This window comes from Scardinius erythrophthalmus (assembly GCF_964197995.2).
Source record: "Scardinius erythrophthalmus genome assembly, chromosome: 17".
NCBI lineage: Eukaryota > Metazoa > Chordata > Actinopteri > Cypriniformes > Leuciscidae > Scardinius > Scardinius erythrophthalmus.
Genome location: NC_138237.1, coordinates 11,321,386 through 11,346,497, shown reverse-complemented (window position 1 = coordinate 11,346,497; position 25,112 = coordinate 11,321,386). Strand labels below are relative to the sequence as shown.

The window sequence follows — 25,112 nt, the reverse complement described above, 5'->3', positions numbered from 1 at the left end:
GTGAAGAATTGTGAAGACTGTTTTATTGTCTGAATTTACTAAATCTCTCAAAATTTGGTCTATAGCAATTGTGGTAACACTTTTTTTTTAGGATTCAGTTCTCGCCATTAACTAGTTGCTTATTAGCATGCATATTACTAGGATATTGGCTGTTTATTAGTACTTATAAAGCACATATTAATGCCTTATTCTGCATGACCTTATTCTACATCCCTTAAGCCCGGGACACACCAAGCCGACGATTGGCCGTTGGGCAATGTTGGACCGTTTTTGAGCGTCGGCCGACGTAGTTTTACCAGTGTGTTCCGCACCGTTAGCTCTAGTCTGACGCTGTCTGTTTTTTCGGGCCGTCGGTGAAAGAGGGAACTCTGATTGGCTGGTTAGCTTAGTGAACGAGTCAGTGCACGTGAATAATATCAAAACAGCGAGCAAAGTCAAAACGGTACAGATAAAAGGCTGTTCTAATGTTACGTCATCTTACCTGAGTGTTCCTTGGCCAATATTTCAATATTAGCATGAGTGGAGTGGAATAAAGAAAGTGTTTAGCAGGATTGATATTCAAAATGGTAAACACGCACCGCTTTGTTTATGGTTTGTGTTTCTGCAGCCTGCAGCGTCAGGTTTCCCTTTTTGAATGACGAATATAGATGAATATATCTGCTGAAATAGACAGTTGTCTCATTTACACGCAGGCGCAGAACGCGCATTCTAGCTGACAGTCGCCTGTAGTTCTCTCGGTGTGTTCAAGTGCAGCTTTTTCCCCCCACGCAGGCGACGCGAGGCAACAACACAGTCGGCTTTCGTCAATGCTAGTTCTTTGGGGTTGGTTTGGTGTGTCCCGGGCTTTAATCCTACCCAATAGCTAAACTTAAGTACTACAAAACCTACCTTACTAACTGTTAATAAACAGTAAATTAGGAGTTTAAGACAAAAGTCATAGTTAATAGTGAATATGTGTTCCCCATACTAAAGTCTTACCGTAATTGGTAATGTTTAGCAAATTACTGTCATGTACAGGTAGATTTAAAGTACATTTTAAAAATATTGTAAATAATTCGGAGAATGGTATCTGTCGCATTTACAGCACATCGATTCATCCACTTCTCCCAAAATACATTAAAGTAAGTGGCCGGGTAAGTGGGAGGAGAATATAGTAAATATTATAGTTGCCTAATACCTACACAATGTGTATCTGATGTAAATAAACACGTTGTATAGTCTGTATGATGCACAATGTTCTAATCACACCAGTGTGATTGTACGTGTCAAAGGGTTAATATCTTTTAAATGTACTAAATTGCAACTTCATCATTACAAAGGTGTAACAACAAATTTATTTAAATACATGACATGCAAGTTTCAATAGAAATATATTTTAGGCAGTTTGAGCTGTTTACGGTGCAACTGCATCCTTCAAACCAGTAGTTCTCAACTGGTGGGTTTCAACTTACAAATGGGTCACAAAAAGGTTGGGAACAACAAGGGAAATATGCTAAAAGCAAATAATAAGACTTATTATCTTTGAAAAGAAAGAAGTGTTTCTTCCCCCATTTTTTTTTTATGTATACTCATTTTGGTTAATTTTCTAACATATACCATTTTGGTACTTTAATGATGTCCAGTGTAGAATCTGAGGCTGAAGCAAAACCAGTTGAGAACCACTGAGTGCATTTTATAGTTCTGGATCTGAAGTACAGCTAATGTTACTAAGTATAGCATTTGGTTTGTGACTGGACAGTGGGATTGTTCTCTGTGCTAACTCTATGATGGATGTGTTGTGTGTGTGTGCGCATGAGTTGTTGCAGTCCACAGGGAAATGGTTGTTGTCTCCCCTGTGTGATGAGTTTTGGCCGAGTTTCAATGGAGAGCTGAGCAGAATCTGAGCGTCTTCCTTATATGTCTGAGGGAGAACATGGATGGTGTCCCACTGAGTGAACACCGATTTAATGATTTTCACGCTTTCTCACATACATTCTCTCTGTCTATTTCCATCGCTCTGTTATCTCTTTATTTTCTTCCCTGTCTCTTCTCATCAGTAACGTTGTGTTTCTTTGCTGTTTTCCCAGTTTCTGCTTGTCTGACTGTCTCTTGTTTTATTTTTCAGTAAGAGCAACTCTTGTTATTCCACTTTCTTTTGTACAAAGCATTTTGTATCCTCAAACTGTTTGACAGCTAGCTGTAATTAACTCACAGCATGTTGTTCCCAAGTTCTAGTACCGATTGGTGCATATTTTACTGTGATCCGAGGAAGACAGTTGAGATAATGGCTTCTTTTTATAGTTAAGATGTAGATCGATGGGTTGGTCACAACAATTGATAGCAAATTTTGTAGATTTACATTGTTCTTCATTCCGAAAACCGCTGTCATGGAGACACATAACTATCCCTGAGTCGTGTGGGTGAGCGAATGTGCTTCTTGAAAACATGCCAGATCAAAAAAACACCCGTTTCCCATCATTCAGCCAAATGTTTGCTATTAAGGGTTATGTGATGTCTCAGGTAATATAAAGACCATTTCTTAAAAACTAGTCATTATATGTGTAGGTAGCACTGTAGAAGCTCTCTGTTGTAATTCCCAGAATGCTTGGTGCTGTGAAACTAATTCTTACGCCATGATGTCTCCGTTCTTTGTTCACAGCTCAGCCACTGCAAGGCATGTGTGCCCTCCAAAACAATACCTCCTTTAGAGAGCGCCCACACATTCACAATCAAGGCCTTTCTTTCAGTAGGAGTCTGTCTCGGTCACTCCATCCAATAAGATGCTGCACTGACTTCACGGTTTATGTCGGGCTGGTGTTGCTGCACAGACACACTCTAATGTTGTTTGGTGTTTACTTCAGTATTAAGCTATCAGAGTTGTGATTTCTGGGTAGTGGACCATAAGAAACAAGTGAAAAAATTCCCCCAAAAAATTCCCAAAGACTTCAGAATATCATAGACTGTTTTGGTTTTTAGGTTGGCTTTTTTGCTAAGCAACCACCTAGCAACCATGCAGAAAACCCTAGCAACCACATTGTAACTTTTTACTAAACCGCTCAGCACCCCTTAGAATTGTGGTGGCGAGTTTTGCTTGGGTGAAGCGGAACTCGCATTCTCTTCAGAAAATTTTAAAATGTTACATGTTGATTGGTTAATTTTACATTATTGTAAATAATTGGCTAATTTGAATTACATGGATACAGTTGTTGACCTACAATATATTCCATTCCATTAGTGATATACATGAAGTCTTTCACACTCCTGGCAATTAAGTGCCTTTGCCCTCTGTTTCTTCTTAGAAAAAGCTCTGTCTTTGTGCAGTGTCTCTTCAAGTTTGAGTACGGACAGTGTAGTGTCATCTCTCTACATGATGTGGGTATTGCACATCGGCTTTAGCAACTTATTCAGCCTGTCAGCAGTCTGGGTAAAATCATTATGATATTTGCATATCTGTTAGCAGAGGGTTCTGGATACTGATCTAAAGATTCAGATTTTATGGATGATGGTTGTTGTGTAAAAGCAAATGCCAGCACGAAAACTTAAAATTATTTACCCCAAACAGATTTTTAGAAAGAGAAAAAATTACATAAGCTTTGTGGCTTATATATGATAAATATGGCTGTCAGTGATTGATCATATTTAAAAAAATTCCAGAAAAGGTAAAACACGTTTTATATATATATTTTTTTTCAGATTACGCACAATTTAAGATGGTTTTTAAACTAAGTACAAAGTAAAGTAAATTTCTTTGTTGTTTTTGTTTTAGGAGTGTTCATGATTGTAGAATTTTTTATTTTTTTTTGTCTTCTCTAGTTCTAATTAAATGGTCCCTCGGCTGCATCCTGAATCATTGTCTCTGTGTTGAAAGAGAGTGACTGTTGTGGTTTAAAACTTCCATTTGAGTATTTTTTTTTTTAGTGCAACGGAACATTTCAGCCATGTCAGCCCTTAAGAAGCTTGATGGGAAATATTAAATGTCTATACAGAAGCCCCAACATAAAAAGATGTTGTATTTCTCCAGCAAATGTACATTTTCCGGGGTATTTCTGAGAATGTCTGTAATGATAGTGGTAAACCTCTAATCTTATCTTCTGCTTACCAATATAGGACTTATTTATTAGGTTTTGTGTGCATTGTTTTTGTGTTTGATTGTTTTTGGGAGTATGGATAAATTCTTCTTTTACCAGCTTGAGATATGGGTCACACCATGTCCCAACTTGGCTTGGCCCAACATGCCCTGTGTGTGGGATGAGCACAAAGAATTATGAGCTTGTGGAGAGTGTTTCCTGAGTCAGCTGTGATCCCTCTCTTTCTCATTCCACCCCCGGCGGTCTAGTTCCTTCTGACAGATCAGTGGCAGCTGAGAGAGTGCTGTTTGGGTCTAACCGGGAACTGGGGGTGGGTGCCATCTGGATCATGTGACTTTGGCCACCCTACCCTCACCTTTGCTTGTAAAAGCACCAGGCGTCCTTATCCAATCACGCCTGGAATGCAGCTTGCCACTTGGGCTATTTCTGCTGACTGTCGCTATCGAACTACAGCTCGAACAGTTTGACACATGGGATGTTTTTTTTTCTTTCCCCCGTCTCCCGTTCTTTCCAGATCCCTCTCTCTCTCTCTCTCTCTCTCTCTCTCTCTCTCTCTCTGTCTCTCTCCCTGAAGCTTGTGGGTTGAACTTTTAAGCTCCCTGGCAGCGCTTCATTGGTAGCTGTGAAACGAAACGCAGCCTCTGTCTGTGAGTAAGGGAAAGAGAGGGAAAGAAAGGAAAGAGGGTGGATGAGCAAGACAGAGAGGGAGAGCAAAAGGGGATCAGACACACTAAACGGTGGGTGAGACAGATCCAGGAAGAGCTGGACAGAGACAGATCAAGGCAGACAGGAGAATGTCTCACCGGCTTCGGTTATATTTTGGATCTGGACGCAGTAACACTGCACCAGAGTTTGAGCAGCTGAATGGGACTGTGGAAGACAGAGAAGAGAGAGGCTATAGTGGCGCAGGGGCCATGATGTTCCATGTACAGCCACAAAACGGAGGACTTGTCGAAAGCCCGGAGTCAGGTTCAGTTGCTTTTTCGGATGCCTCTCTAAAGCGAAGCTCTTCCATGTTCATACCACAGCTCCAGAGTCAAACTGAACCACGGACGACCAAGAGCACGTCTGTCCAGATATCTCTACAACGCTCAACTGCATCTCAAGAAGATGCATTACCCTTTGATCCACCTCCAGGGTACCCTCAGGATCCAGCTCCAGCCTACACTGAGCCTGATGAAAGTTGGATCTTACCTCCACCTCCAGCTTACCATAGAGTAGAATCCACATCCTGCCAAAATGTGGAACAAAGTCAGCCAGGTAATGAGCCGTTCCAACCTAAGAGGCAAGTCTTTTGTGTCCGGCCATGTGATGGACAAAATGGTTATGCTGGTTTGGGTGTACCCAATGGAAGTCCTCAAGGGATTACCATTGGAGGTTTCAGTATTCGTAGAAGATCTGCAGATGGCTCCGATCCCCAGGAGTTTAGGATCATGCCATACAGCGAGGATGGACAGAATGGCCGTTGGTCTGTCCTGCAAAGCTCAGACAGAGGTCCTGGCATGCAAAGACTGGTATTCCAGCTTCAGCAGGACCAAGGACGGCACCCGAACCCTACTTCTCAAGCTGACATGAGTGACTTAGGCATTACAGGTTCTAAAGGCAGCCGTTTGGTGCGGTATCCTCGGATCCGTCTTGAGAGGAGCGCTTCACAACCTTTGCAATTCAGAGGAGCTCCTTCACGCCTCGGATCCATGCCAAACCTTAATGCCCCGATCTCAGAAATGGAGACTGAGAGTGAGATTGTTGAGAACAGAGCTCAAGGCTGCACATTCAAAATTAGTAAGGAACAGAACTCGCGACAGCCCAAGTTTAAGATCTATTTCAGCCAGGGAGGCGAACACAGCCCCATCCATGCACAGGATATTAGCTTTGGAAAGGCGCCTACCTGCAGCAATCCACAGGTAATTACAACTGAGGGTCTAAAGTTGAGTTGAATTGAGTTGAAGTGCTGATTCATTTTTACGTTTAAGGCCTGTTTTATTAACATGCCATTGTTTCGTTACCCAAAGAATGCAGTTAGGTGAAAACCTCGCAAAGTGTGTTCGAATAGTTTTTAAGTGGCTGGAGAATGGGAAAAACAGATGAAAGAAGAGGTAGCAGGAAAGAGGAGGTGGGATCAGGAATGACTTACCCACATTCTGGGAAGTGAAAATTCCATGAAAATTGGGGCCAGGAGCAAGACGTAACCACGTCTTTGGTTTCCCAACAAGCATACAAATTCTTATACTCAATATGATATTCAGAAGTGGAAAATATACAGAAGCTAAAAGCATTTTCAGATGTAGCTTCATTCATAGGGGCATGTCCACTTGTCTTTTTTCCTTCTCTTTAGAGGAGCTTGTTCTATCTTTAGTCCCGTGTCAAGTGTTGTTGTTGGTTTTGAAAGCGGCCTTTCTCCCTTGGCCTGGGTCACTGTTCATCTCTAGTAACAGCTGTTCTGTGGTGATTAAGGTCTAATATATAGTTACACATACTGCTTTTCTTAGTTCCAGTAACTTTTTAAAACAAAGATTTTACAGACCTTTGCTAATATTGTTGAAAAATATTGAAAATCTCCATGCATAATAGTTAGATTATGTTCAAGGCTTTGTTTTGAGTTATTTGCTTCTTAAGCATTTAATTCTTTTTTATATATGCCACACATAATTAGTTATTCTCTACAAGTTACCATTGAGATTCGAAAGCCCCTTCAGTGATTCATTCCTACTCATGTTAGATGCCAATTCATCATAGCAGTGCTGACACACTTTAAGTGTCACCAGTCGTTACTAGTACTAGAACTAGTATTTATCATGTACAGAATTCATAACAGCATCTTTCTGATGGAATGTGGAAAGTGGGACTTCACAGCGATAACATTTTGGAAGGTCTTGAGTCTCTGAGATGTCCACATTCAGAAATCTTCCGATTCCGCAATCAGGAATGTCACACACACATACCTTCCCCAATGTCCGTGGTAGCTATCGGCAGCATATGTATTTCCAGTACCTGCTTAAAAGACTTACTGGAAATGAGTCAGTCAAAGAGCCAAATGTTCCAGCAGCAGTTCATCAACTGAAGTGAACCCCTCTCACACAGATCTGTTTACTTTTTGCTGTCATGATTGCTCTTTTGAATTGCTCAATCATGTCTTTTGATGTATCTTATGACATTTGCTGAATTATCTCTGAAGGTAAGGCTTGTAATACCTCATCACTTGTAGAGTTCTTGTTTACAAATACTATCTACTTTTACATTACAGATATGTATCAGTACTACTTTTTAATAAGATGCTTTGCAGAATTTCCAGAATTCAATAGCTTTCACATAACTATATCAAATTTCAGTCATCATTTATTGCATTTGTTCCCTGTGGGGTGTATGGATTTCCCATTGACTTGCCAGTGCTCAGGTTAATACATGCAACTGTTTGCTGTCTCACAAGTTTTAGCAAGCATGATGAGGGGGTGTGGGGGGAAAATCTGTGGCAGCTTTCTTGCAGAACTCAGGATTTAGTGCTTTAAAAAGCCTGTGTGTGCTCAGAGGTAAGAGAAGAAGAACTTGAGAGAATAAAAAAGAGATTTATTTAAGCTCTGTCAGCATTTCCTATTGCTGTGGTGGTACCTTACTGTTGTGACTCGGAAAGGAACCCTGTTGCTAAATTTGTGGGGGCTCCAGTCTTATTTAAGCACCTCTGAGTGTTGCAGATCAGTTGTCGGAAGTTTTTTCTTGGGTCTTATTTTCATAACCCCTGACCCTAACCTTTGCAAACCTTAGCTACATGACCTAAGTAATGTAGCTAATGTTTCATAAACAAGTTCTCCTTCTGGTAAAGAGCACAACATGGTATTCCATGCAATTCTGTTAATTCCCCCATGGGCCTGTTGGTTCTTACGTTCCTGCTGTCTTGATTTCAGCTTGTTTTCTCTGTTTCTGCACATTTCAGCCTCTTTAACGGCTCAAGTCAACTGCTAACTCAGCTCTGTCATAGACGATGACTAAGCAAATATTTATTTTTAACACTCAGACCATTGTGTGGGAAAAGGGTTTTCAGGGTCATAAAGACATGATATCTTAATGGTCTCAAATTCGCTGTGGTTAAAAGACATCAGTTAAATAATTTTTAGGCTACTTATTTAGAGCATCTTTTTTTATTGCAAAATAGTTTGCTTAGTGACAGGAATCTTTGTCAAGACATAATTCTTCTGCAATGTAACCTTTAAGATTAAACAAGCTTATTGAGTTTCCTAGGTCATTCCTTCATACCTTTTGGGTTAATTAATTGCTTCATTTAGCTTCTGTTTGTGATTCACAACTGCTGTTGGTGGATTGATGGCTCTAACCCCATTTGACTCAGAAACACTTAACATTTAATCAGAGGAATGCCTCAGACATGGTGGGTTTTCCATGATGAATAGGGGGTTGAGAATGTATTTGTGGTCCTGTTTTTCACTCACCACCACAAATAGTGACTCATACTTAACCTTTCCACAATAAATGAGCGTTGTTGTCCGAAAGCTACACCCATTCTGCTGCTCTGGTGCTGACTAACTGGGTGTCATTGTTTTTATATATATATATATATATATTTTTTTTAATAATTTATTTATTTATTTACCATATTTATTTATTTAAATGTATTTTTTATTATTATTATTTTTATGCTCAGATATGCTTAAGATTTTGTTGTTGTTGCTGAACTGTTTTTCTGTATGTATGTAGTAGTTTGACCAGTTTTGAGATTTTGCTAAAGATCTCAGATTTAATCGGTATTGGACAACGTTCTCCCAAATGTGGTTCCCGTTAACTACACCCTCTGTGTATTTAAAATATTTTACTGTTTGTCATTAATGTCATTTTCAAAAGAAAGCATATTCATGGCATTTCGTTTTTACAGATACATTCAGTGCCCTAAACAGTGTGCACCCCAGATTGCGAGGATGTGCTCGTCTTTGTTGTCTTAATAAGTTTATTCCACACACAGGCTCGCATTGGTCATGATCGGTCCAAGAATGGGCATTTCAACCATGGTCAGGTAATCTACTGGTCTACCCTGACCCAACTACCTGACAATTACAGCTGACAGTCTCACAGTTTGGCTTATTGGAATTGGTGGATGGATTGAAGGCTGGTGATTGGCGGTTCATACATTAATACACTCCTTCTGACTTTTGACCCTTACTCATTACTTATCTGCTGCACCTCATTGGGTTGGTTGTCAGGTTTTTCCTTTTTAAAGTGGCACCTTTGAAATGAACACTGCCCTTATTACTGTATTTCCTTTCTCTCTCTTTCTAATGCATACACATTCATTCTTCTTGGGTTATACAGATGTGTATTTGTCCTCATCTTTGTGGTTTTCATTGCCAAGTCCTGCTGAAGTCAGTCACTGTTTCACAGCCAAAACTCTACATTACTACTTTTTATATTATTTAAATTTCTTCTCGCCCTCTCTTTTTCTTTCTCTTTCATATATAGACCAGAGATGACTTCCTTGGGCAGGTGGATGTGCCTCTTACCCATTTACCGGTAAGTTCATGTGCTCTTGTGACATTCAAGTAGATATCTGGTTTGCTTTTTTTTGCTTTTTTTTGCTTTTTTTTTTTTTTTTTGGGGGGGGTTTCAGGATTTTGTTTTTAGCTCTTAACTGAAAGGTTAAGAGATGGAAGTTATTGAGGGTCACATGACGGCAATTAAGCAACTCAAAATGTTGAAGCCCATATCCCTGTACGGAGTGGAAAGGGAATTGCTTGGAATGTAAACACACAGGCTGCTTCTGAGAGGGCTATCCCAACTAAAAAAATCACTCTGCCAAAAATAAGACGCACTTCCAGGGTGGCCCAGTTTAGCCCCTACCACAACATTATTCAGTATAATAATGTAATAATGTTTGGTCAGTGCAGCATTCCATTCATGTTAAAATACATGTCACATAAAATACTTGACCACCTAGCTAATCACTTTACAACACCAATCGATTTTAAATCTTAGCACTGGCTAGGTTTATGTCATCATGGACTGTATATTTTCTAGTTGTGTTGTCACAATACTGGAATTTCTAACTTTGATATGATACACCATCTTCTAGTACAGTGCTTCTCAAATTGTGGTAACTTGGAACTCAAATTGGATTTACAGTCCTAAAATTGTATAATTTAAAGTGGTGTTTTCTGAGAATCCTGAAAAAAGTATCACCATTTCCACAAAAATGTAAAGCAGCACAACTGTTTTCAGCGCTGATAATAACAAGAAATGTTACCTGAGCATATTAGCATATCAGCATATTAGAACGATTTCTGAAGGATCATGTGACATTGTAGATGATGCTGATAATTCAGCTTTGCATCACAGAAATAAAATACATTTTAAAATATATTCAAATAGAAAACAGTTATTTTAAATTTGTAATATTTCACAATATTACTGTTTTTACTGTATTTTTGATTAAATAAATGCCGCCTTGGTAAGCATTAGAGACCTATTTCAAAAACATAACAAAATTGTAATGTTTCTGAACTTTTGACAGATACTGTTTGTATGTGTGCATGGATTATAATTGTATTTGTAAATAGGCCTATTATTATTCTATCTTAAAGTGTTATTTTTTCAATGCATATTATTTGTATCATTTTCAAACACAAATATGTTTTAAAATGTAACTTTTTAAAATAGTCTAGTACACTAACTAATATTTTTGCAACATAGCACAGCCTTTCATATACCTTATTGCTTCAAAACAGTCCAAACCACACAGCGTCTCAAAGAAGACAGGTGTTGGCAAGCTTTGTGCTTGATAAAGTCATTGGTTTTCAAAATGGCATTTTGTTCCAGTTAACTATTTAGCAAGAGATAGCTTTCTTGCAGTGGACATTTGGGAAAAGATTTGGAATGGAACAACCCTTGTTTTTGTTTGAAACTATTTCCAGTGGCTAAGTGACATTTCTGTGCTGGATTGCATATTTAGTCTCGCACACGGAGTCTGGTCTGTTTTCCTTGCGGCCGCCTACATATCTACTATTCACTTCTGCATGGTTGCAGTCCAGACCACTCGCTCCTTTTATGCCTGCTCTTATTGCTGAATATTTAAAAGTGGTTTCCTATACTTGGATCAGACATGTATAGATGGATATATATTTCCTTGGAGTGTTTATTTATTAAGATACCTTGCAGATTTGAGTTCTTTCTGGTTTTGAAGTCTGAATGCTTTTCACCTCTAGTTTGATCTAGACTTGCCAAACAGGAAAGCTCTCCCGTTTTCCTTCAGGGCCTCCAATCTTTCCTCACATAGTTTTGGTTTCGGGCACTGGCAGAGGTGCCAATTCCATCAATTTCCATCAGATTGTAGCCACTAATGACCAGCTACGAATATCCAACCTGTGGGCAGTTTAAATGTAACGGGAGAACAGTGTTACATAAGACAGCTGGACGCCACCCAAGGGTCTTTATCCCCCGTTCCCCACCTTCAGCCAAGCTGGGACTGTTATAGATTAATGCTTTGTGAGATTGCACTGAGATTAGCCCAGATCTGATGCATGTTTGTTTATTTTCTGTATTGTTTGTATAGACGGAGGACCCTGCAATGGAGCGGCCGTACACATTTAAAGACTTTCTCCTGCGTCCAAGAAGGTCAGTGGTTATGCAGCTCTCACAAACACAGTACACAAACTTTAGTGTTATATTTTTAGTTACAACAGTCTGATGTGTTGGTTTTGCACTTATTTACCTTATTCACAGGACTGTACGTTTGCTTCGATACAGCACGAAATGTGCAACTGCCAAACTAACACCAGTGAATCCCCTTAATGCTTTGTGGCTATAGTTACCGTCAAAGATTTTGCACGGGAACAGTTAATGCTTGTGCATTCTGCTATATATTTAATATACTCGTTGATTACTCCACTTGACTATACACTGTGTCACTATATGGATAAAATATTTTTTAAGAAAGATATTGAGGCTCTCTAAATATTAAAATAATTTCAAACAATTATTCTGCTTAAATTCTGGTGTAATTGAGGTCTAAATAAATGCAGTTACCACTTAAGGAAAGAAAACTAAATATGTTAAAATGTTGATGTCTGTACTATATTTTACTGTACTCTGATGACTGTACTTGACTCTGTGATGACATGTTTTTATGTCCTGTAGTCATAAGTCTAGGGTGAAAGGCTACCTGAGACTGAAAATGGCCTATATGCCAAAGAACGGCGGGCACGAGGAGGAAAGCAGCGAGATGAGGGAAGAAGCTGAGGTAAAACCAACCCATTAGCAGGATGTATTTTAATGTATGTATTTTATCTCCTTTAAATGACTCCACTTGCCCTCAGCGTTCATCTAAAAAAGAAATTACTTCGTTTATATCAGTTTTTTTTTCTAGCAACAAAGACAGTTTGACATTTTTAATAAATTATATCAATAATGCCCTATACATTTTTTTTAGAAATATGAATTTGTTCAGACAATCAAATTTACAATCAACTAAAATTAATGAATATGAAATGCCAAAATGCAAGTAAATTAATAATAAATTAATAACAAGGGCAGTGCCAAATTAATTAACCAAGGTTATATAGACCCTGGCACATAACAGAGAGAAGGCTTGAAATGTTTTCTATCTGAAAAGACACGACTAAATGTCTCCTTTCTTGCTTTCTCTCCTGCTTTTTAGTGATTTTTAGTGGCTTTTTATGCTTTTTATCGTCTCATCCCCACAGACTATTTGGCATTTTCCATTTTAAAGTATGCCATTTGGCTTGAACCGGTTGACTGTCTGGCATTTCCTTCCTTTAACTTTCTAGCTTCCTGTTCTCTGACTTCTATTCCCTCTGTTCAGTTTTCGGTTTGGTTTAATATTTTTCTCTCTCTGCTAGTCGATAATACAGTGTCAAAGCAACTGTAATGCTAATCATAACTTGGTGGACCAGGATTTTAAGATGGAACAGGATTTTAAGATTTAAATGGCACACTGACTTCAAGACGTATGACTTCCTTATTGAAATATTCTTGATATTAAAAATGATCTTATCCCTTGTCTCTAGAAATATTGTCCCTTGATGTTTTTTTTTTTTTTTTTGGAAAACTTTTGGTACAAAAATGATTACTTTTGTTGAACATCTTTCTTCTTCTCAGGGGTGGGAGGTGACAGACTCCGCAGATCCAGGTTCACAGAGACCTCAGCAGCTCCTGCCTCCACTGCCTCCAGGCTGGGAAGAGAAGGTGGATAACCTGGGCCGGACCTACTACGTCAACCATAACAACCGCACCACGCAGTGGAAGAGGCCCAGTAGTGTGTATGTGACCTCTTTTGCCATTTATCAAAGTGGTTTAAAAGCACATGAAAACAATGAAATACTAAAATCAACGTTTTACAACGTTTTTCTTTGTGACGTAAAACCTTACCAGACTCTAATATGTGTGGAACAATTTTTATCTCCCCATCTGTGCTTTAGGGATGTGGTTTCAGAAACGGAAAATGATAATCAATTGCGGCAGATTAACCAGGAAGCCCACAGAGTTTTCCGCTCTCGACGGCACATTAGCGAAGACCTGGAAAATGAGCAGCTGGACATCAGGGACATAGACGACGTTAGTATTTAACCCCTGACCCCTGAGGCTATGACTTGAGCTAGATAGCATCATCATTTCTGTAAAAAGCTTTTGCTTTTTTTCCCCCTCATTGTGGTTAAAAATCATAACAATATCAGATTTTTTTATTTTTATATATTTAGTGTAATAAAAACAATATTCTGTTAGGTTCTCATGCATATCCCTCCTTTTCCAGTCATGGGAACCCATATCTGAGGAAGACCCAACTTTATTGACTGAAGGTCTGAACCATTCTCTGTCCGGACCCTCCTCTCTGGCGATGCCCCTCTCCAGCACTCCAGAAATCTCAGATGAGATCAGCCTTAGATTGTCTCTCGCTCCAGACACAAACGGAGAAATCCCAGGACCCAGCTCTGCTGTGGTAAGAAAGAAAACAACAACAACAACAAAATCTGCTGTTATCTATGTTAATAGATGTTATAAATACATCTTTATATACAGTTAGTGGCCAAGTGATGTCCGTAGGGGATGTTTGTTTTTAATGACCCTACAAGTTTAATTAAACCATCAAAATATGAGGAAAATATTTCATATATGAGGGAAGAACAAAACACTTATGGTATTTAAAAAAAAAAAGCATAGAAAACCAAAAAGCTTACAGAAAAAAAGCCTACATTGGCTATAACATAATATTTCGTTGTTACTCTCTTGTTTTTGTACAAGTTCTTTGTATGACAGCCTGGTCAAAATATGATGTCCGCACAATTTGGCATGTTTCATAACATTATCACAAACAAAACAATTGACTCAAACCACAACTGGCATGTTTTTTAGTCTACTTCAGGGTATTGCATTTGAAATTCTTGAAATTTTGTTATAATGATGTCAGAACTAATAGCTGACTCTGAAGCACATCCACACATGTGTACCTCTGTACACTCATGCTGAATCACTCGGTGAATCATTGTGGAGGCAGCGCAGGGGTCTTCTGTAAACTTCTGTGAACAGGAGCCACTCAGTTTGGAAAAATCTCTCTTACTATGGCTTTTGTTAAATTCTCTGCACTGGCTTGTCTCTTTTTCGTTTTCTTTTGGACTTAGATTGTGGTTTTCACAATAAAATTGCTTAATACATTCTCCATTTGTTCAGACAATGTAGTCTACTTGTCCAGACTGATCTGTGCTGAATTAATTTAGTTACACAGAGCTGAAGGTGCTACAGACTCTTATTTGTAGCTGAAGGTTAGACTGAATGTTTAATAAACGGGGCCTAGGGAAGTTGAAATTGAACATTTTTCCTCTGCTGATGCCTATCATGACATCTGCCGTAGTGCTATATTCATCAAGCATATCAGATACATAAGTGCCAGAGGCATTACTGTATTTATACAGTCATGCACATGATGCGTTTAAAATCGCTCAATCGCTCACTCATCTACCATTAAATACATATCGAATGGCGCATGTGAGTGACACTACTTAACTCTTATAACTCTTAACTTAACTTGTATGAATTTGGTCACGTCGCATTTGAAATGACAAAAAAAAAGTACCTGAAAGCAGTTTTTGAAAATAAATTATATATATATTAATGTGAATATATATTATATAAATTTATTTTCAACCACTGCTTTCAAGTGCATTTTGGCATTTCGAATGCGACGTGACCATATATATACATATGAAGACTTAAGATGCAAAAGCCTCTAAGTCCATCTAAAGTTTTTGTTTAATATTAACATTTTTATCAGGCTCCTATGTATAGGTTATTATTTTATGTTTGAGAGTAAATTTAGATTTAGCTTTGGACGCTGTTTAACTTTTTGTATGAATTTAGTCACATCCCAAATGGCAAAAAACTACTTAAAAGCAGTTTATATATAAAAAAGAAATGTATATATTTGTAAATATGAAATTATTTAAATTAATTTTCTTGCTGTTCAGATCATAAGCAACTGTACAAATTTGAGTGAGAGAGGCCAAAATATTAGATTTTTGCTGGCTGTATGAATTTAGGGCCTGTACCACTTAGAAAATGGCCACTCAGATAGATATTAGATATTCATGTCTTTATTTATTTATAACCGTGTCTAATGCCTTTTTATCTCTTTCTCTCACACCAGCAGAGTCATCTTTCCTCTCGGCTACGCTCCTCTAGTATGACTGATGGAGTCAGTGATCAAACTCAACCTCCCACACCAACGGTACACCTACTTTTCTCCTCCTCACCTCTCCTCCTCACTGCATGTGGTGATTTGTTTTACTCACAGGACCGTATCATCTTTTACTCTTTTGGCTTCAAATCCTGTTGTCTCTAATGAACATCTTGGCTATCTTTGGGAATGACAATAATGTGACAGTAGGAATGTTTGATAACACTTTCAAATGCTTTGAAGTAAACATGAAGTTAAAATTAAAACCCTATTTACTTCATTAATACACATTCCTGTCTTAAATTTGATCATTTCAAAGAGGAAAAAAATCTAAATGATAAAATAGGCTCTCAAACAACTCTACTTTTTAAAGATGACATCATCACTTTTCATGATCTAGTCAATCCCACATGGAAACAAATCATTTCCCAACCTACAGTTGTTAGAATGAGTTGAGAATAATACTGTTGACTTTAATCAACTTTGGAGCCATGACATTCCTGACACATTGAGTCTCGGTGCTCGTAAAGGTTCAGGTCCGACATGGAGGATTTCCTGACAATGTTTTCCATCTCTTACTAATATTATCCTCCCACTTTCTACTATATCTGTTGAATAAAATAAATAACACACATTTTCACATTACATAATGCTTGACAGATCATTAATGCACATGCACAGGTAGTTAGAAATATCTTTAAAATTTGATTAATATATTAAATATATATATATTTTTTAAATGAATATATATATTCATATTTCACTGATGTTAAGCATTATATAATGTAAGTGACAAAATAGCCAACGTTATATAAAATGTCACCTGATGTTCACTCAGAAACGTATCACCTGTCTTTGTGTTTTTGTGTGCGTAATCTGTGTATGTCAAAGGATAATTCAGAGTGACTTATAGGGTATTATTAAGCTCCTAGGATTGATTTATTGAAGCTATAGTGGTGATTATGGTGTCATCGGATGAGTTAACATGTTTCCATGGTGATAATGTGACTGTGGGAGTTCTGGAACATTTGACAGTGCAGCTTTCTCAGTAATGTTTGGAAAAAAAGTGTAAAAGAGTTGTAATCAATTGTCATTACACAGGGGCATTTCCATTTACACATCGGTTTATTGATGGACATACACTTGTTAATGCTGATGTAGAGGAATTACACAGCTGTAACATCTCATAATGTTCCACAAACTAAAGCTGCTTTCCTACCAAGTAGTTACAGGAACTTAGTTCTAGGAACTGTCCACTTCTAAACAGTTCTAAGAACTACTCTTCCCCCAAACTCGGTTTTGCTGTTTGCGTTTGCACTGGCCAAGTGGCCATAGGAACTGGTAGGAGGGGTAAGGGAGTGACGCAAGCACGGTGACTTTTATTTTGACGGCGCGACGGACCTTTATTTTGGCGGCGCTGAGAACGCCAGAGCAAACAATGCTCGCATTCTCTGTGTTTATTAGTTAGCGATCTGTCTAACAGTACTGTTTAATATGTTATTAGATAGAACTGTTATAGAAAGTAGACAGTATATGAAAAAAGGTTATTAGCCTATGCCGTGTGGTTGATGTCCAGTGTTGCTAGCTGGGCAGATAAACATAATCATGTTTGGCTTGGTCCCCTCAAAGTTGCGTTGGATTTTCTCTTCAGCATAAAGGTTTAGAAGACCCATCTATCACTGTTTTCCATGTTTGTATAGTTAGATTATGGAGTAAATATAGGCTATAATCTGTGTGTTTACATTCTAGCTGTTTTAAAAATGGCGGGTGCTGGTGTTCCGCGTGCGTTCGGTCAATCAGTGTACGCTAACGTCACGTACGCTAACAAGTCATCCTTGTGATTGAGGTTAGGGTTGATTTAACTAGTTCTTCCAATGTTTCATTATTGTTCTCGGGCTCAAATTGATATGGTAAAATCTACTACAGTGTGTACAGTCATTGAGAATTTAGGAAACCTCTGGAACTGAAATTCAGAAATGGTAATGGTCGTTTCATTTTCGACACACGCTTTAAGCGGTAGACCAATCACAACAGACTGGGCTGTCTGACCAATCAGAGCAGAGTAGGCTCTTGGAAAGGAGGGGTTTAGAGAGACCGAACTCTTTGAGAATTGAGGTGATGTGCAATGTATATTATGAGAAAATTAAAGGATTTTTTGTCCTTGGATGCATGTAAACCTATTGTATTTTCGTACTTTAACTTGGTTTTTAATGCTGTAAGATGCATCGATGCACAAGAAAAACAGTGTGCTGTCTTTTTAAATGATCCTCCAAATGCTGTTTTACAGCAGATAAGCCACATATGGTAAAATTAAATTACCCGTCCCGTGTGGATGAGGTCACCGCGTGTGAACTGCTCCCGTTTACATGAGACAGGAAACAGACACAGACACTGGATGTTTCACTGGAAGTCCACCACATCTTTGAAGCACTTTTGCCTCATTTAAAAGGCATGATTCCCAGCCTTGAGACTTATGTATTTATTTTCAGAAAATTTCCTGCCGGCTGGTCTCACGTGACTCACTACTGTGTGCAACTGTTTGAAATTAGGTTTGTGGAAGGGTTAAGAGGTTGGGTTAGTCTCTCTTCTGTTTTGGTGTCTATTTCATTATTGTATCATGGCATTTAGACCAGTGCATGCTGGGAATTTCCAAGATAAGATCTGGCAGCTCGCGCAGTAACCTTGTGCTACGGATTAAGATCAGTTATTGAACCTTATAAAGGCATAAAGCAAATGTGATGCACACTCAATTTGGATTTACTTCTAAGCTTTGTATGATTTCGTTGTTTGTAGAGCTTTATTTATTTGAGTACTAGATGTACTGACAAGGTGTTCAGAACCATATCAACATTCGACTCTGGAGTTGTTCGCCCATAAATGACAATTGTCTTAATTTACTCATCCTCATGTCGTTCCAAACCTGCTGGAGTTTCTGTGTTACATGGAGCACAAAAGGAGATGTTTAAGTGAATGTTTGTTCTGCTCTTTTTCATACAACAAAATATCGTAAAAAAAAAAAAAAAAAACAGTTATATACCATAAAAGTAGCCCATACAACTCATGCTCTATATTCTATGTTAACTAAAGCCATTTTTTAGGAAAAGCCAGAATTTCCGCTACCTTTCAAACATTTGGGGTCGGTTAGATTGTTTAATGTTTTTGTCTCTTTTGTCTCTAAATGTCTCTTATGCTCAGCAAGGCTGCAGTTATTTAGTAAAAAATACTGTAAAAACAGTAATAGTGTGAAGTATTACTACAGTTTAAAATAACGGCTTTCTATTTTAATATATTTTAAAATGTAAAAGCAAGGCTAAATTTTCAGCATCATTACTCCAGTCTTCAGTGTCACATGATCCTTCAGAAATCATACTAATATGCTGTTTTTGGTGCTCAAGAAACATTTCTTATTATTATCAATGTTGAAAACAGTTTTGCTACTTAAAGGGGGGGTGAATTACTGTTTCATGCATACTGAGTTTTTTACACTGTTAAAGAGTTGGATTCCCATGCTAAACATGGTCAAAGTTTCAAAAGTTAAGTTGTACGTTTGAAGGAGTATTTTTGTTCCAAAAATTGTCCTTCCGGTTTGTCACAAGTTTCGGAAAGTTTTTTTCGAGTATGGCTCTGTCTTACGTAAGATAGAGCGGAATTTCCTTATATGGGTCCTAAGGGCACTTCTCCGGTAAGATCGCGGGCGCGCGCGCACTCGTAGACCAGAGCAAGAGAGTGAAAGCAGTTCGCCATCAAAGCGCCCTGCCCGGCTTTTGGGAAGTCAATGTCACCAAAGAAGTGTGTTTTTGGTTGCCAGGGCAAGACAACCCTGCACAGATTCCCAAAGAACCCAGCGTTAAGGAACCCGTGGATGGAGTTTGTTTTCCTGAGCATACACGGAGTTGTGTAAGACTGTTTGTTCCCTGCATTTCGACGATGATTGTTTTATAAACAAAGCCCAGATCGTCTAATGCTTAAGGATCGAGCAGTCACAATGATAAAGGTTCGCGGTCGTGCGTTGGAACGGTGAGTAAAACTGTTGAACAAATGTCTCTGTGTGTTGTTAGCTCGGTTAGCACAGCTAAGCTTCGCCCACACGGCCCGCCCCCAGCCGCTCGTTTTTTTCCGGAAAGACTCGGTACAGCCAATCTTGCAATTAAAAATATAATAAAACAAAAGACTTTTTGGAGATATGAAGGATGCAATATTACTCTATAGGTACTCAAGATTAACAGGAGATTGAGTGAAAATGAGCATTTCACCCCCCCTTTAATATTTTTTGTGGGAACCGTAGTAAGTTTTTGTTTTCAGGATTTATCGATGAATAAGTCAAAAGAAAAGCATTTGTTTTAAATATAATTATTTTGTAACATAATAAAATGTTGCTTTTGATCAATTCAAAGCATTCTTGCTGAATAAAAAGTGTTAATTTAATTTTTTTTTTTTACTTCCTGACCCCATACTTTTGAACAGTAGTGTAAATCTGTTACTGTCATATATTGTATGGTTTTTAGATTTGTAATATAGTCAGTGTGTACTGCTTTTATGATACCCATTTTGCCCTTCACAATATCTTTTGTGTTTCTCCAAAGAAAGAAAGTCATACAGGTTTAAAATGACATGAGGATGAGTAAATGATGACATGATTTTCATTTTTGGGTCAACCGTTCCTTGAAGTGTTATATCTGATTCCCTGATTTACTTGTGAATTACTCTTACTCATCTGGTCCAAGTTTTTGCAAGGCATCTCCTAGTGCCTAGTGTCTTAAAAGTACAAACTGTCCACCTGAATAGTTTGAATATAAAGTAGTCACATTAATCTTTTACCTCCACACTTCAACAACATTCTTGAACTTTGAACTTTGAAGGAGCATTTCCTTTACGCTGGAAATAAAAAACGCTTTTCCTCATCCGCCTGAATCCGCTTTCAAATAGATGCCTTTTCCGTGTTCTCTCTGCGTCGCGTCTACTTTGTTCTGACAAGAGGCCGGTTGGTTGGTGGCCCGTTTGTCTCTGACTGTGAAGTGCTTCTCAGAGCTGCAGATGAGGGCTTTCGCTATAGTCACAGCAAATCTGTATGATATCAGCGTGGGCGAGAGGTGGCATTTCCCCCACACTTCCTGTCCCTGTGTGCAAGGAGGCTGACATTTCACACCAGTGCAAATGTTCAATCATTACTTGAAAGGATGGCTAATAGGATTGCCCTGTTTGAGACAAGTGTCTTTTATTACATCCATATAAAAGCAGATGGAGAGCATTTCGTTGTCTGTCAGAGAGTTGAATCTTTCAGCGTTTGAAATGTAAACTCTGTGTGCCAGTCGGATGTTAGTCCAGGCGGTGTTTCCTCAGTATTTTTACAGTTGGTGAGTCAGTAGGCAAGTGTGAGTCAGTTTGAAATGCTGATTATTATTATTATTTGTTTTAGTTTCATGGTTTCATTTAAATTTTGAATTAATTAAAGGAATGGTCCATGCAAAATAAAAATGCTGTCATTTTAACTGTCATTTTAACTGTCATTTTAAGACAAAAACAAAAATTTTGAAACTGTAATCATCTCTTAATTGCAAATTATGCTTTTTTTTCCTCCACAAATAAGCACCTGGGTATTTCATGCACTCTCTTATCATTCTTTAATCGAATCAAATCTCAATGTTTTCTCAAATCTAATTATTCAACAGTGATTTCATATTAAACCCACTCTCTGAGGTTCATCTAATCACATCCCGTTTGTTATTCCACTTTTTTTGGGGTTGCTGTATCTTTACGTCACACTGCAGGGCACCTCTCACAAAATCACCCCCTTCAGCTGTCAAAAATTACCTAAAATAACCAAAACCACCCTGAAATCAACCCTCCTCCCCTTCTCCCCATTACACTTTCTGGCTGACCCTGTCCTTCCATTTGCCCTCATTTCCCCTCTCCCACTGGCCCAAAACTGGGCAGTTGCCCGCCCCATCTAAAAGCAGCTGTTATTGTCCAGCAGAGCTCCCAGACCCGACGAACAAGAGCACAAACGGTCACAGGCGTTGAGGACACCATGGTAATGTCCACATGTTGTACTTTGTGTTCTCCTGTCTTCTTGGTTCTTCCCCTTCTTCTTTTTTTAAACATATTTTATCATATTAACATATTTTAAACATACTTTATATATTTTTGTATTTCATTTATTTTAATTTATAATGAGGTTATTATTATTAAATAATAAATACAATTAATATAATTACATTTATTATTACTTATATTAATTGAATTTATATTTATAAATTAATAATTTGTTTTAATTAATTTAATTTATACCAGTTTTTTTAGCATGTGTATGACCATAAAATTAGAGATTGTAAAGGTTTGCTTTACACCTCGACTCATCCATCTTCACCCTAAATGTAAAGCCACCCAGACACATTTATCGGAGACATTTCAAACGTGTTCGTAAAACTATAAGTCATGTCACCTAGAGCGGAGTGTGTTTTGTACGTTGTGTTGCCTAGGTGTTCTCGTGAGTGTGTTTATATCTACATTTGTGTCTGTGAAAATGTGTTAGTATTCTGACAATATTCCCACAATCATCATATTAAATGTCATATCAGTTCACAAGGCCTTCTCATACAAATATGACCCTGATATCACTGTCAGTCCTAGTACAATGAATTAATCTAAATAGATTTCAATCTCTACAAGTTTTTTTTCTGCTTCTCCTGGCTTCTGAATGCACAAACTCATTTGTCCTTTTCACTTTGTTCAGTCTCCATCGGCCTCCTATGCCCTGACCACACCAGGCCTTCCGCCAGGCTGGGAGGAACGCAAGGACCCCAAGGGACGAATGTACTACGTCAACCATAACAACCGTAGCACCACGTGGACACGGCCCGTTCTGCAGGTACGTAATCTAGCGTAGCCTAGCTAAAGCTAGCAGAGGTCTATTCTTCATCAGGTGTTTTCCAGCATTTTCAAATCTGAGTGACTTTTATACGTTCCTTCTTTATGACCCATCTTTGTTTTACTGCATCAGTCTCATCATTTTTTATTGTTCTGCCTTTATCTGTTTGCATCCATGTTATTGTGTACTCATTCCTTCACAACGTCTGGATGTTGTTTGTTCTGGCAAGCGTTGTGTGTTCCCTTGATTTATTTATTGCTACTCTGGTCCCTCTTGATCTATATCTTATCGTCCTCTTCCTTGTCCTAGTAAACTAATTCTTCATCCTTTGTAGGATGCTCTCCATTTCTTTTACTTTTAAAACAGAACAGGTAAAATGGTTTATTTAAAGAGGACCTATTATGTCCTTGTCTTGATTTTGTTTTTGGGGTCTACTAGAATAGATTTTCATGCTTGAATGTTTCATGCACATTATTTTTCACATTTTACTTTGATGCAGCACCTCTCTTCACAGTCTGTCAGGAACACTCTGTTTAGTTCCAGTATCTATGGACCCCCTCCTTCCAAAAAAAGCAGAGTGCTCTGATTGGTCGGCTGGACGAACGTATTGTGATTGGTCAACCGTTTTGTAAATGACCATAACCACAATCACAAGTTTCAACATACTACTAACAGAGCTCAACTTGGCCTAATCCCTTTTATTTTACATATGTCTTAGGCAGGAATTATTTACAGTGCTATGCATAAGTTTAGACACCCATGCTAAAGTTGACTAAAAAGAGGAATAAAAAATCATCTTTTGGAAATTGAACTTAATGCCTTAATTAAAAAAATTAGGAAAAATCCAACCTTTAAGGACACCAATTTTCTTTGTGAATGAATAATGTATCATAAATAAATAAATGTTCTTCCTTAAAATACAGGGTGCATAAGTCTGGACACCCCTATGTTAAATTCCCATAGAGGCAGGCAGATTTTTATTTTTAAAGGCCAGTTACTTCATGGATCCAGGATACTATGCATCCTGATAAAGTTCCCTTGGCCTTTGGAATTAAAATAGTCCCACATCATCACATAGCCTTCACCATACCTAGAGATTGGCATGGGGTACTTTCCATAAGATCATCTCTCAATGCAAATCAAACCAGCTATTAGGCTAACTGAAATAAAACTATGCCAATCTCTAGGTATGGTGAAGGGTGTGTGATGATGTGGGACTATTTTAATTCCAAAGGCCAAGGGAACTTTATCAGGATGCATAGTATCCTGGATCCATGAAGTAACTGGCCTTTAAAAATAAAAATCTGCCTGTCTCTATGGGAATTTAACATAGGGGTGTCCAGACTTATGCACCCTGTATTTTAAGGAAGAATATTTATTTATTTACGATACATTATTCATTCACAAAGAAAATTGGTGTCCTTAAAGGTTGGATTTTTCCTAATTTTTTAAATTAAGGCATTAAGTTCAATTTCCAAAAAATGATTTTTTATTCCTCTTTTTAGTCAACTTTAGTATGGGTGTCTAAACGTATGCATAGCATTGTAAATGAGGAATATTGTGAAGTGTGCATTTCTGGAAGAAAGACTACAATCGAGACGTTTCAGGGAGTTCTGAAAGTGCTTACTGATATAGACAATAACTCCCTTTGGAACTTTGCAGACGTTTTTCATGCTCAAGCAGCAACATTATACACTATAGAAAGTTTAAAATGTAAAAAAAGCATAATACAGTAGGTCCTCTTTAACTGCTCTACTGCTCTTTTAACTTTCTTAAAATATTCCAGTCATTTATAAGCCTGACAGACCATGTTTGTCCCCATAATAAAATTAAACCTTACGGTTATTGATAATTTTCATCAGCTTAATTAGCCTTTGTTTCCTATTGTATTATTTTAGACCTTGCTCTCCATTCTGGACCTTTGTAAACCTTGAATGCACTCCAGTTAGGCTCGTTCGCCCATATACCTGACCTTGTGGTGGCTAGCTAGCTAACCCTTCTCTTTGCCCAACAGCTCACTGAAGATGGAGCCAGTACCTCAGCTGCGGCAGCAGGTGGCGCTACAGCAGCCACACCCCCCGCTTCCACCCCTTCCTCCTCCAGCAACCATCTAATCGAACCACAAGTGCGCAGACCCCGCAGCCTCAGTTCCCCCACCGTCACTCTCTCTTCCCCAGTAGAGGTGAGAACATCCGTCAGTCCCTCTGTTCCACCCCTCACTTCCTTTTCACTTTCCCCTCCTCCAAGCTCCAGTCCATCTAGCATATGCTTGATTCATCTCAAACAGTCTTGGCTGTTCTTAACCAATGTTTTTATACAAAGTTTCAAGTGTCAAGTGTTACACAAATGTCGGTAAGATTTTTTTAATGTTTTTGAAAGAAGTCTCTAATGCTCACCAAGGCTGCATTTGTTTGATCAAACATACAGTAAAACAGTAATATTGTGAAATATTATTACAATTTAAAATGGCTGTTTTCTATTTTAATATATTTTAAAG

At 38.2% G+C, this 25,112-nt stretch overlaps 1 protein-coding gene across 14 annotated transcripts in view; it reads left to right on the top strand.

Moving 5' to 3' along the window:
• The window catches only part of nedd4l (NEDD4 like E3 ubiquitin protein ligase), an 81,329-nt gene that overhangs the window by 30,407 nt on the left and 25,810 nt on the right, over positions 1–25,112 (top strand). For 3 of the 14 annotated variants that reach the window (XM_081391065.1, XM_081391061.1, XM_081391054.1), the window contains exons 1-11: positions 4,728–5,971; positions 9,528–9,578; positions 11,614–11,675; positions 12,198–12,300; positions 13,179–13,339; positions 13,499–13,634; positions 13,831–14,016; positions 15,718–15,798; positions 21,722–21,778; positions 22,481–22,615; positions 24,630–24,797. In XM_081391065.1, the coding sequence (XP_081247191.1) occupies positions 4,862–5,971; positions 9,528–9,578; positions 11,614–11,675; positions 12,198–12,300; positions 13,179–13,339; positions 13,499–13,634; positions 13,831–14,016; positions 15,718–15,798; positions 21,722–21,778; positions 22,481–22,615; positions 24,630–24,797 (2,250 nt within the window). In that variant the 5' untranslated portion in view covers positions 4,728–4,861. Of the gene's footprint in view, positions 1–4,710; positions 5,972–9,033; positions 9,085–9,527; positions 9,579–11,613; positions 11,676–12,197; positions 12,301–13,178; positions 13,340–13,498; positions 13,635–13,830; positions 14,017–15,717; positions 15,799–21,721; positions 21,779–22,480; positions 22,616–24,629; positions 24,798–25,112 lie in introns of those variants that run through there. The other 11 variants (XM_081391067.1, XM_081391066.1, XM_081391056.1 and 8 more) reach the window with 8 other exon arrangements.